The sequence below is a fragment of the Etheostoma cragini genome, chromosome 16 (assembly GCF_013103735.1).
Source record: "Etheostoma cragini isolate CJK2018 chromosome 16, CSU_Ecrag_1.0, whole genome shotgun sequence".
Taxonomy (NCBI): domain Eukaryota; kingdom Metazoa; phylum Chordata; class Actinopteri; order Perciformes; family Percidae; genus Etheostoma; species Etheostoma cragini.
In genome coordinates, this window is record NC_048422.1 from 6,772,748 (window position 1) to 6,786,732 (window position 13,985).

At 41.3% G+C, this 13,985-nt stretch overlaps 1 protein-coding gene across 1 annotated transcript; it reads right to left on the reverse strand.

The window, feature by feature from the left end:
- Positions 1 to 2,145: 2,145 nt before the first annotated feature.
- adra1ab (adrenoceptor alpha 1Ab) lies at positions 2,146 to 13,616 on the reverse strand. Its single transcript, XM_034896900.1, has 2 exons — positions 12,244 to 13,616; positions 2,146 to 3,957 (listed from the first exon to the last, which is right to left on the reverse strand). Exons 1-2 carry the CDS (start codon positions 13,157 to 13,159, stop codon positions 3,497 to 3,499), a joined length of 1,377 nt encoding a protein of 458 aa, XP_034752791.1. The 5' UTR covers positions 13,160 to 13,616; the 3' UTR covers positions 2,146 to 3,496.
- Between the last annotated feature and the right edge of the window lie 369 nt (positions 13,617 to 13,985).

Consider the following 13,985-nt stretch of genomic DNA (forward strand, 5'->3'; position numbering starts at 1 on the left):
TACATGCAAATTGTGTTGAAGGTCACTCAAAACCGATATTTTGAGCTCGTAACATCAGTGCGTGCCATCCATCTCCACAGTGATGTGTCACAAATGAGCAGTGATGGGAAGAACTGCGTTACTTTTTTTCAGTAACGAGTAATCTAATTGATTTCTCTCCCTATCTTAATAACGCTGTTACTGTTACTGCCAAAAAATGGGGCACGTTTCTATGATTGAAGCTGTTTTTTTTCCACCAGTTCAACCAGATCTCTGATCTCTTTTTCACTGTTCTTCCTTGGTTAGTGGGCAGTGCACGAGACAAACTTGACGATTGGCTAAGGTTGAGTAACATTTCATTAACATTTCATGGTAAGCCAATCAGAAGCAGAGTTGAGCAGGTGTTAGAAAGCAGGCAGAGTCGGACACACAACAAACAACACAAGCAAGTCAGTCAATGAGAGACAGGAATAGTGAGGCCAAATTAGGGGCAATAAATGTCAACAGTACCAAAACATCTCTTGTGTCATTTGTATCAATCCACTCTAGAAACTTATTATCTGCATTCAGTACATGGCATCTGATTGGAGGCTAGTCTACCTTTGTCCCACAGCAACATTAACATAGTTTAGATGTGTGTACATAGTTTTTGTTAATAATGTAATGTATTAAGTGTCAATTTCATTATAATATTTAGATTTACCATAAATAATTAAACATGCACATGTATTTTGAGTTCTGTTAAAGAGGGGGGGAGGTGGGGTCACATTTGAACATTTAAAAATGTAACACAACACATTTCTCAAGTAACTTTTATAATTTGTAACGGAGTAACTCATTTTGTTACTTTATGGAAGAAGTAACTAATAACTGTACCTAATTACTTTTTAAAAGTAACTTGCCCAACACTGCAAAAGAGGGGACGTTTCATGCAATGTCAGACATGATCAAAATAGGTTTGGTTCTGACTACTTCCAGAACTTCTTACATGTTTACACATACACTACCAAAGGTAAAAAGGGTTGGGGTCATTTAGAAATGACCATTGCACTCCGACATAGTCAGAATCCCAGCTGAGATCAGTTGCATTGTTTTTTTAACCAGGGCAGCAGTTCAGATTACATTATGGGCTTACATAATTGTAAAAGGGTTCTCCAATGTTTTTCTAGTTAATTTTTCCAGATTAGAAAACAGAATATGCCTTGGGAACATTGGATGGATGGTTGCTGATAATGGGCAATGCAGATATTGCATTAAAGGTCAGCATTTGTGTTTTTGTAAATTGAACAGCAACAACCTCACAGCAATGTCCTTTCATCAGAAGGCAAGAAATAGCCTTGGATACTAACCAAAAAAAAGATTCAAAGATCAATTAATCAACAATTTATAAATTGACAGGGATTCAAATGAGTTTTATTATGTCATTCACAGTCTTCATAAGGGTGTTGGCCTTTTGAAACTGTGTTTTGATTTACAGCACAGATAAACTGACTGTACACTACCTGCCCATCACCAAAGAATAAACTAAAGCAACTAGCTGGTAAAGAAAGTGGGAAATCTAGCAGCTGAAGAGCCTGACAGTTAGTGGAGATCCAAGCAGAGCAAAAACAAGACTGAATGTACGTTACATTCATCGGGTGGACTCAAACACGACTCAAATGGGATTATAATGCTGTCTGCTGAATGCATAAGGAGACAACCGTTTTCTTACATGTTAGCCACAACAGGCTTACAAGGTGATGACAGTGCTGTGAGTCTGTCAGCTTGATCTGGTGCTTCTGCCTCCTAGTTAAAAAATGAAAAAATACTGCAGCTTAAAAGTAAACATACAGATTAAAGAGGAAAGATATCTGACAGGCGCTGCTTGAATTAATTTATGAACCTGTTTCAAACATCAAGAAATTGTCATTTTCCAGTGTTTCTATGGGGAAAACACAACTCTGGTGAAATCCACTAGCAACATGGAGAGAAATCCACCTGACGCCTTTTCATTTATTGAACAACACCACAAGTTATGATGTCCAACATCGAAAGTTGATTTAACTTTAATACAGCTGCGACAAACACAAAAAACTGAACATTGAAAGCTTCAGAGGGGTAGAATGCTGGTTTACCTTTTTTTTTTAAATAACCACTTTTACTTTACAGAGTTACTGTACGGTTGTAGGCTGGGGTAAACAGGTGGTGTTTCAGGAGTTTTTTTTTTTTTTAATGTCCAGGGATGTAGCATTTCAGATATCTACAGGGAGGGGGCTGCAACACTAAAGGCCCTGTCTCCAAAGGGACAGTCTGTAGGGGAAGGGAGAGCAAGACTGTGTCTGAGGACCGTAGGTTTCAGGGTGGGGAGTGTGGATGGAGGAGGTCTGAGAGGTACTGTGAATCCAGGGCATGAAGGGATTTTTAGGTGAGTCAGAGGATTTTATATGTGATGCAGGACTTTATTGGGAGCCAGAGAAGGTGGATGAGGATAAGGGTGATGTGCGGCCAGGTCTTGGTGTGGGTGAGGACCCTGGCGGCAGAGTTTTGGACATACTGGAGACTGTCTAGGGTTTTGCTGGGGACCCCGCTCAGGAATCCATTGCAGTAACCCAAACAGGAGGTTATGAAAGCATGAATGAGGGTTTCTGCCACGGAGTCAGAGAGTGATGGCTGGAGTCTGGAGATGTTTTTGAGCTAAAAAAATGCTGATTTGGTGATGGATTTACGGCATGTTGAGCATGGAGAATGAGGGAGGAGTCAAGGATTTTAGGTAATTTATCCCAAAATCAAATATCAACTGAATTTTTCTCTGCCCTCCAACAAATTCTAAATTTTTCTTTCTGTGAGAGGTATTTCAAAATCAATGCCTCCTATTGTTTAGTCCCTTTTAGTCCCTTTCTCAGAGCTGTCAGTGAATGCTTACCATGACAAGATTTACGAGTATCTTGCCCTTTATTAAGGGCTTTTGTGCAATCTGCCAAAATGCCACCAATGTTTGAAGAAATTATGTCTGTGGAGTAATTTTACAATGTCATTTCAATTAGATTTGTATCATGTTTTATTCCTTTTCATGTGCTGATCCCAACTGACTTAGCGAAAATGGCTTTTATCTTGCCTTTTATATCCATGGAGGGTTGCATTTTTTTCCAAAGGTATCTTGCTGTGTGTTCATACGCCCCAGTCTTTTTCTTGTTGATCACTAAGTAGCTCCTATTGAAGGTTTTGACATGTAGTGCTCTGTTCGAGAGCAGCTCTGTACTGGCTGTTGCGTGTAGACACAGTATTATTCATTTGCTTTCGCAAATCATGTTTTATTTGACATTCCAAGCATTTACACTGGCATGAAGCCTAAAGGCAACAGAGTTATCTTCTGTCTGCTCTGGAGGCAAGTCTCACCATTGGCTGGCCCTGCAATCTGATGCCTCTGGGGAGTATAAATATTCATGCAGTATTGTACATACTGGAAGTATTTCCTTGAGGCAAAACCAAAGTACAAGATTGGATGCTTACAAATCCCACCGTGACACCAACATGCCAATTAAACAGCCTCTCCTGCAATGCTGAGAGAAAGCCGTAAAACCTTGGTTGACGTGCCACTGGAGGGGTTCTGTGGGACCGGCGTCCGACTTGCTGAGAGACACCACACCTTAAGTAGACTCTTACTCTGGATTTGTGCACTTTGAGCCTCGGGACCGCAGACAGATGACGAGGAGGTGGACAGCGCCCTGCAGCAGCCCCATGACGAAGCAGTGTTGCGGTGAACAGAGGTGTTAGACTGTGGGACTGGACTGGAGGTATGGGTGCTGAGGTGTCCTTGTGGTTTGGCAGCCAGTGGCCCAGTTCTCAGGCATCGGCCACGGAGCACGTTGTGGAAGGCTTTCTTAAACTCCCGGCTAAAGCAGGGGTAAATGATGGGGTTAATGCAGCTGTTGAGGTAACCCAGCCAAAAGGTAATCTTAAAGATGGTTTCAGAAGGTTTACAGGATGGGAAGATGGATCCTAGAGAGAACACACACACACACACACAACTCAATATAGGAATGGGAAGACACTAACACTGTACAATACAAATGTGGCTAACAAGTCCCATTTGGAACTAGAAAGTACTACGGCAGCTCTATCAAGGTTGGACGATCCTCTGAATTTACAGCATTTAAATAAAGGAATAGTCTGTCTTTCTCGCTCCCTCTTCTCACATTCCCTATCCCTCAGGCCCCTTCAATGCTATTTGCCATCCATCCACCAGATGCCTTTGGACTTTCCCTCCTTTCCCCATTACCTGACTGCCCTTCCCTGTCTGCACACCTGTTCACACCTCCCTAACCCGCTCACCTGCATCTCATTCCCTCATCAGCCTCTCAGGTCCTATACCGGCCAATGTCTGTTTATTTCCAGTCAGTTCGTCAAATTCTTCTTCTTTTTTTTTTGCCTTGTGGTTTTTCTTCAAGCTTCAGAAACCTGAACCTGGGACCTGTATTTGCCTGCCTTTCTGTAAGCCTGCCTATACCTTTACTTTGACATTTAATCACACTTATCCTGTGTATATCAAAAGAGCTCACATCCCCTTGTTTGTTCACCATCTGTAGTCATTGTTTTTTTGTTTTTGTTTGTTTGGCCACAGTAAGTTAGGAATCATAGTTACCGTTTATTCACAGCGCTAGCACAAAGCAAAAAAAACAGTGCACTGATTCACACGAAATTGAGTTGAAAAGCAAGTCTGTCCGTTAACTCTGCCTACCCTCTCTGGGTGACCAACCACCCCTATTTGTAGTGCTATTTGTTTGAGTACTAAACTGAACCCATGATGGTTAAATAGTGGCTTGTTTTTAAAGTTTATTTAACTGCTGTTGCTATGGTGGCCAGTTTACATATTTTGTCAACTACAGATAAAAAAAACTACTTAACAGTTAGCCAGCTGTAGACTGAGAAAAAGTGACTGAATTCTCTGTGCAGCTCAAAGGTTAGCATCAGCCTGCTAACGGCAACTTATAATGGGGGAATGTTTTCTTGCATGTTGAATAATCCACACACCCTTAAATGTTCATTTCACGACTTTGACCATTCAATTTGTTTTTGTTTGCATGGCATATGCTTAAGTGATTATTGGGTCTTCTTATAGGCGCTTGAAAAAATGTGATTTTGGTGATCGACTCGACAGAGGTAGCGTCACTGTGTCCACGTTCGGACACTTATTGGCTTAACGGTAGATAGTGTTAACTTGTTACTTTGCCCTTTACTTTACAAGAACCAGCTAAAATACGCTATTGCCGGTAAATCAGCCTTGCGCTACCCTTGGCCATATCCGGACACCGCTGCAGACAGTCAGTTAAAGAAAGTCTCATCAATGCTGTCAAAACGGCCGGATCTTACATATGTCCTTTCCAATAAAATACCATGCTTCAACAACTCTGAATTATGCAATAAGAGCTCCTGGATGTCCACTTCAGTTAAAGTAGAGGAGGAAAATCCATCCCCCGAGCATTTCCTCATTTCATATACTAATCAGACATCAAAATGTCCATGTAAATTTCAAACGTAGATTGTTAGATGGGTATACATTAATTCTGTTAACCTTTTGGTGATGGTCGGAAATGTAAAGTACTGCGAAAAGACCAGAAAGCCCGTCAGGCTGAAATAGTCCGGATATGGCCAGTAGCAGCAAGTGGTGTCCAAACGTGGACACAGTGACGCTAGCGGCCTAAGGCGTAGCTCCGGGCCAACCTTGCCAAATAGTTATTATATGGTTCCAACTCCGATATTCTTTAGACTCCTTTTTCACATTGCTGATGCGGCAGAAGACTGTAGTACCCCCAATGTCACTTCTTTCTCTTGACGGAATGAAAGCCTTTTAACGGGCTTGAGTGGTCGTTTCTATAGTCAGTCTTAGAGGTGAGAGGCTTTGGGAACACTTTCATTGGCATGATTAAAGTTTTGTATTCTAACCCTTCAGCCTGAGTCTTAATCAACCAACGTTGCCCCTTGAGTCCTACATTGTTTGATTTTTCTCTAGAGCCTCTGGCTCAAGATATTCACCAAACAATTATGGTGCCACCAATATGCATTTGTCATACACAGCATCACCTCTCACTATTTGCGTTTTTTTTTTTTTTTTTACAAAACTCATCTCAGTCTCTCTTATCATCTCTTATCATGCTTTCAAATTAACTGGTAAAAGTCTGTACTACTTCATGTAAATGACTCTGCCTGCAATTAAATCATTCCTGCTAACATCCCCATTGTTAAGCAGTTTAAATACTTAAGCAATGAGGTTTTTCCTTGCTTAAACCGGATTGTTAAACGTAACTATTCTGTTGCTCTGAACAATGTTTTGAATGATATGGAACCAGGATTAAGGGGACCCAGGATTAATATGTGACCTCTATGCTACCTCTCTCCCCTCCTTCTGGTTATTGGCATAAATTACAATTAGCAGTATCTAAATTTATTTGGAAAGGTAAACGGCTGCAAATTAAGATGTCCACTCTACAGAGACGGAAAGAGGATGGTGGCCTCTCAGGTCCCAACTTTAGACATTATTTTTTTTAGTCCTTTGTGTTAAGACCCCTCCTCACTTGGTTGTACCCATGTGTGACATACCTCAGAAACACGCTATGACAGAGCCTTGGTCACTCCATGACATTGGCTTCATTATCTCTCATCTTATCAAATTATTGATTTGCTGAAACACACTGCTACATAGCTTGTAACTTGCACACTCTTCCACCATTATTCAATAATACAGCACTCCTGATTGGTGGGAGGCCACTACCAGACCCACAATGGGAACAAAGAGGAGTTCAACGTCCAAAAGACGTTTTAGCGAATTTGATTTGTTACCTTTCTCTGATTTACAAAATGCATTCAGTTTACTACGTTCCTCTTTTTTTTTTTTTTTTTTTTTTACCCTCAATTAAGACCGCACTCAAGGCATACAAGGTCTCTCCCCATCCATTCCATTCAGAAGTGTTTTTACTATGCGGCCAAAAAACGTTGGTATGATATCCGGGTCTCCTCAGTTTTGGGCAATATCTTGCCGCACTGCCCTTCCTATTAAGAGGATCTGGGCATGTGATTGCCCAGGACTGATTGACGATCTGGACTGACATGATGTAGGGTCTAACATTCCAGAAGCATCACGCAATCCAGACCATCGGTAGATCCACTACAATGTCAGTCATTGAACATATCTCCCACCTGTGAAACTGCATCACATGAAAATACTTAACAGCCCTTTATGCACTTTCTGACCACTAAAAGCTCACGTAAATATCTTTAGCATGTAACATGTAAATATATTTAGGAGTGCTCTCCTGTCGGTCAGTTCTGGAACAATATTGCATCCAAAATATCTGCCTTGATTAATTATACTGTACCGGTTACTGCCAATTCTAAATGATCTGCCAGCCCTTCTTCCATCTAAAGCTCAAAAACAAGCTGTTTTTGCTGAATTTACAGCAGCCAAGAGAATGATTGCAAACCGTTGGAAACCACCTCATGACTTGTTAATTTGTTTTTAGATGTCATACATATGGAGCTCTCCACGGCTCACATAAATGGAGCCCCAGGAAAGACTTTGGACACTTGGCTCAACATTGCTGAATCCTTGAATTCTATAGATACTATAGATTTGTGCCACAGCCTTTTTGCTTCTATCTCTGTGTATGTTTGGTCCCTTATGTCTTATGCCGGTCTCCCTGTAAATGCCTCTTGTTTGTCTCTGTTTTTGCGTGTCTTGTTTGTGAGCTTCTTCCCATATTTCCTCTCTTTGTTTTGGTGTGATACATTTGATCGCAAGGAAAGATTGCGGAAAAGATGCGCTGTTCCTTCTGTTTGTAGTGTACTTTTCTGTATGTTGTCATCTAGACCAGTGTTTGCACTTTTGCTTATCTGTTTGTTTGAATAAAAACAATTGATGGCAAATTGGATTCGGATTAATGCAAACTGAGAATGTTCTATTTCCTCACTTGAAGAAAAAAGTGGTGGATTGTTGTACCAGTGTGCTCTGGCAGTGCTACACCCCTGGCCTTAGGCTCAATCACCATCCTGTTGCCTCATTCAGCGATACATAGTACATATACATATAGTGCTCATATTATACTTTTTGTATGTGTTTTTCAATTTTGTGAAGATGAAATTAAGTTGGCCACTGAGTTACCCTACATATGTGGACACGCTAGTCCCCATACTTTTGGAAAAGGTTGTTTTTCTTTGATTTGTGCCCCTTGGTTCTTATTAGGGCAATTCTTAATGCGACAACAAAATTATATTGTAGTTTAGTGTGTTTCCAACTTTGTTTGACCCTATCCTTTTTCAACAAGGCAATGCCCCCTTCACAAAGCCAGGTGCACAGATAAATGGTTTCTTGGTTTTTCAGGAAAAACTTAATTGTCTTGGCCTGCACTGAGCCATGACCATCATGCACCTTCAGGATATATCATAAATCAATGTGCAAAACCATTTTCTACAAAAGCAAGGGCTCTGCAGTATACTATATGGTGCTACTGATGAGCTGCAACAACGTAATTGTTGGAAATCGGTATGCATTCTGTGCAGCTACAGTGAAAGGCGGGTGGCCATTAAGTGCTTCGGCAGAAAAAAACAGGCTTTCCATCTGAAGTGCTCTGGAAAAATACAGAATTCAGTACAGAAGTTTTTTTTCCAAACCCTCACTCTGCGAATCTCAGACTATCATTGTCTTAGAGCATGAATGAGCACTGCACTGTGGGCCTTGAAAGTCTCTCTCAATTGAAATGCATAACTATTCTCCGCTGACTGGTTGCCTTGGGAGGCTATTGGGTGACTGAAGATGCCTCCTAGCATTACAGCCCATTAAGCCTCGTGCCAGTTATCTATAATAGCTTTCATAGGAGGGAGCAATAGTTTGCTTCATTCCATTTCGTCGCACAGTAGAAGTCCATTCTGCTCCGATGTGGTGTTTTATTTGGTCTATTTGGCTGCTTGTAATTGAATTTCTTTCAGAGTTCCTTCTAAGAATATCGAGCAGTAGAGTTGGGGGACAGCGGGGAAGAAGGTCCTGCCCAAGGTCGTGTTCATTGAACAAAACATATCAAGCAAGATTATACAAATGATTTAAACAAGTTCTTTTGCATCACAATAGCTACTGTGCTGAACCACAGGTGGGTTGTTACATCCACATAATAAATGCTAAGTCTGTATTTTTAGCCCTGTTTACAAGCCCTCCTTACTCCCAACTCGGCACCCTTTAGCGTCTGTAGAAGACACACCAAGCAGAGCAACCGATGACTGGTATGAAGATCGACAATGGCAGTGAGTAGTATTAAAAACCAAAACAACGCACAAGGAGGCAAATCTGGGGGATGGATTGGTCAAACAACAAAGGTCTTTGACCCAGGAGACCTGGGTTTCTCTCCCTTTCATGTCCTGTGTGTCACTTACAGTAGATGTATTCTTTTAACCCCATTCAGGGTCCTTAACCCTAAGTGGTTTTAACAAGCACGTTAAATTATGACGGCAATAGGACCTAACCAAGCACGTCACAACCGCTATTTGGCTGTAGACTTCTACTGGTGTTTAACAATACAGTGTGCAGTTCAGGTTTTTTCAGAGCACCATAGACATCTTTAATTTGTTTTTATCCAACCAACAGACTTAAAGCACGCAAAATGTTCAATTTACAATTACATAGAACCGTAAAAAGCAGGACATCTTCACATTTGAGAAATGGATGATTGATTTGAAACGCCTTTTTCACAGCAGACATTTTGACTTATCATAGTAGGAAAAGCCCGGTGTTACTAACAACATTAACGATGGCTCAGTTCTATTAAAGTGTCCCAGTAAGACACGATATCCTGAGCCAGCTGTTAATTGAAAACAAGCTCCCAGTTATAGGTAAAGCAACCCCGTTGTTAACATTTGGATTAAACATTGGGCATTTCATTTGGCAAGTTATGAATGTACTTACAAGGAAAAGATAAGAACGCATAATATACAGTATGTCCAAAGTGGTTTCATCCACTTCTACATCTTGTATAATTGTTTCTTGCTTCTATAGGATTACAGTTTGTTACAAAATACATGTTTCAGAACAAATCTCGCCATCTGTGACCTGCCGGATCACTGCGGACAGACTATTAACCTTAAATACACACTGTCACTTACTTATCTCAGTTGAGCCATACGTTATTTCAGATGCAATTAAGATTTTAGATTAGGCTTCACAATGGTTGGTTTCTGTCCTCTCTTGCATCTACGATAACATTGCCGCCTTTGACAAAATGAAGGTCTAATTTACTGAAGACAGAGTTGAGAATATCTGTCTTAGTGGACATTTTCCTGACATTGTTAACTGAAGCTCATATCTACAGTGACGTTTGACTACAATAGCAAACTAATCCTTAATTAGCTCATTTCCATTCAGTCTGTCTCAGTCAGTCTGCTTAAACTTTAATTACCTTTTTTTTTATATACTTCCCGGAAAGAAGGAGGCCTCTACAAGAAATCATTAAAGCACTCATGACTCAATTCATTTCTGAATCATAATCCTTTTTTTTTTTTTTTTTAGATTCAGTGAACACATTATTTCCTTAAACTGTACAGCAGATAAATCCTTTTAAGGTTTGCTTTGTGTCATTTATACTCAGGTTGAGTTCCCCTATGAATCAAAGAGCTACTGTAAAGACTTGTTTTGCTGAAAGATAGAACACACATTCTATGTATGTGGCAACCTTTCAAGAACTCAGTGGGCTGTTTTAGGCAAGACACTGCTGGTGAATAGGGTAAACATTTGTTATCAAGAAGATCTCCGCATGCAATGTCCCCAGTTAACTTACATTAATACACTTCTTTTTTGTATTTTTTTATGTTTAAATATGCAACTCAGACATTTTGTAATTAAATATGTTAATTTCCAAATCTGAACGTTAGATAAGATAATGCTAGTTTTAAAAAAATGTTTTTTTGGCTATCTTTTTATCACAGCATAAATCAGAAAATACGCCCTGAAGAAGTCTATTTTGACCATGTTTGTTGGAGGATATGTGATAAGAATAAAACTAGAAAGTATGGTCTATGTAAGTGCTATTAAAGTGGAGATTTCAGGCTCAGAGTAACAGGGGAAAAAAAGTAATTTTGAGAAAATGACAAGTCTTTAGAACAGCTCGCAATCTCAAAATTGACCAGTGCATGTTTTTGCCTGCCGGGTCTTGCCTTCTAAGTATTACAGCTGCTGCACTGTATCAAAGGTCTGAACTCTTAGCTAAATTGCAACTAACAAGCTGTTTTATCAAAGGTATGCATTTATCTCTACCTGGCCTGAAAAACACCTTTTTACTGTCCACTCTGATAGTTTTGAATCTGTTGCACCTTTATTTACATGCAGCAGTGATGTCATGGTGTACTGATCCAAAGCAAGTAATTTCTGTCACTTACGGCTACCATCTTTTATTTCATTTTAGCGGCTGTAATCAATGTTCATATAATGGCAATGTGAAACACTGACAATGTCACTTAAATCTGCAGCTCCCCTCTTATTTACAGAGCTGTATAGTAAGTTTCAGCTCATTGATTAGCTGTCCATCCCACGACTTTTCTGTTCAGGTTCCCTCTCCCTGCTCTCATACTGTAGTTTTTGATTGCAGTAGGAAACTGTTTTTAAAGACAAAAAGCTCTAAAAATGTACTGTACAATACTTCAAAGTTAAGAGACCTGCGGGTGAACATGGTGGAGCATTAAGCCACTAAAGAGCCAGATTTATCCCTCAGGAGTTGGTGGAGATAAAAAATGGAGCTAAAAGTAGATTAACTCGCGACAACAGCTGCCATTTCAAACACATTTTTTAACGTTGTAAAACAGATCTAGTTAAGTTTAGGCAACAAAAATACTTACCGTTAGCAAAACATCAGGGATTGGCTTAAATGAGTCACGTAGTACTGTAATTAGATGAATGCATTACGGACATCACTGTATCACAAACTAAGTTCCGTAAAAGTCTTTTTAAAGTTACTTTTGTGTTTTTGTTTCACATGGGAACCCGATCTTCTAAGTGAAAGTCCTGTGTTTGTTGGAATTAGGCTCTCTTAATAACTTTCTGTCACCTCACTTCCACGGTTGCTCCTGCGATAATCACAACCACTAGAGGTCAGCGCCTGACAGCAAATGTAAACATTGACCTATATGGTCGTTTTCTGCAAGTGTTTACTTCACAGTTTAAAAAAACAGACCCGTAGCTTTGTGACTTGAATACACAACAACAACAAAAAACTGGGGTCACGTTAAAAGCAGATGGGGTTAGGAGGTACCTACCAATGGGTAAAACCAGGAAAAAAGGGAGCCAGCACAGAATGAAGCACCCGACAACAATGCCAAGAGTTTTGGCTGCCTTCTCTTCTCTCGAGAACTTCAGCAGCTTAGGCAGGGAAAAGGTTCCACGTGTATGTGTCGGTGTCCCCTCATCGTCCTCCTTCTTCTCTGTCTGAGGAGCACTTCCTCTGTGAATCCTAAGCACCACCCCCTCTGTCTCAATTCCTTCTCCCCTACTGCCCTTCCTGAGGGTTTTCATCTCTCTCTTCGCCACGGTATACACGCTGCAGTACATGGCCAGGATGATGGCCAGAGGTATGTAGAAAGATCCTAGTGCCGAGAACAAAGCATAGCCGGGCTCCTCCGTGATTCGGCACACCGTCTCGTCTTCTGGGTCGGGCTCCTTCCAGCCAAACAGAGGGCCCACGGATATGGCTGCCGAGAGTCCCCAGAGAGCAGCCACTGCTGTCAGGCCTCGCCGCCCCGTGGCCATGGCAGGGTAGCGCAGAGGGTAGCTGACAGCCAGGTAGCGGTCAATAGAGATCACACACAGGCTGAGGATGGAGGCGGTGCAGCAGAGGACGTCCAGAGCGGCCCAGACGCTGCAGAAGGACCGGCCAAACACCCATCTGCCGAGAGCCTCTGAGGTGGCGGAGAAGGGCAAGACGGCGGCGCTGAGCAGCAGGCCTGCCGCCGCCAGGTTGGCAATGAAGTAATGTGTCACAGAGCGCCAGTGGTGGTGGAACAACACTGACAGGATGACCAGGATGTTGCCAAGGATTCCGAACACTACAAACACCAGCAGCACCATCCCCAAAACCACCACCTTGGCTACATCCACCCCTGGGTTGGCGGCAGCGCTGCAGTTGGAACAGCGATCCGTTGCAGAGAAAACACTCGCGTTCTCAGCAGGAACCATTGTTATCTGTTGGGTGCATTAAGCTGTGCAAGCGTCTTGCAGGTTGATAACACTCATGCCACATCTGTTCCTCAATTACTACTGCTTCAACCCTCTGCCTGTTTCTGCCGCTCCTAATGCCGAGGATAAAAGCTCTTCCAGTTTATTTGTAGATGCAGCGAGTCTTGCCAACGCTCCACTGATCATGCAGCCTCTGCCAGGGTTCCTTGACAGAATGCCATATTTAGAAAGCGAAAAACTGCCACAGTCCATATTTGTCATATTTAACCGAGAATACACCCAGAACAGAAATGACAAATATTTGTTTTTAGGTGGCAGTTACTGGTGGATTTGCAATGTGACGTTCAGCCAAGCCGAAAGGCTTAATGCAGAAAACCTTTAAAAACAAGAAAAGAGAAAAGTAAATTAAGAACACGTGCATAATCCAAGGCTTTTGTAAAGATCTGCAACAGGCTCATTACCTCTAAAGTGCTGTTCTTTCTTTGGCAGCGTGGGAACTAATCAAAACTTCACACAAATAGAATGCTTTAAAGGCAAATTGCAAATTGCAATAAAAAAATCATCATACCGCACTTAGTTATGATTTAAGGGTAAAAATATCACTCAATAGTTTGGTTTTGGAGTATAGAGTCCCTGTTTTTGCAAATGGTACAGCTGCATTAGAGAAAATAAAGTGTGCATTCACATTTCCTTTTTCATCCTAAAAACATTACAGCCTACTTGTCTTTCTGCCTTTGCCAACATACTGGCAACCATAAAACATCCCATTATTAATATTTAACCTGGCAGGTCGATTAAAGGGAAATATGATTTTACTGTGAGGAGG

Bases quoted from the DNA above. Each gene is read 5' to 3' on its own strand.
- adra1ab (XM_034896900.1), bottom strand. From the start codon at position 13,159: ATGGTTCCTGCTGAGAACGCGAGTGTTTTCTCTGCAACGGATCGCTGT. The intron at 3,958-12,243 runs GTAGGTACCTCC...TGTTCTCTCTAG, and splicing joins TTTCCTGGTTTTACCCATTG to GATCCATCTTCCCATCCTGT.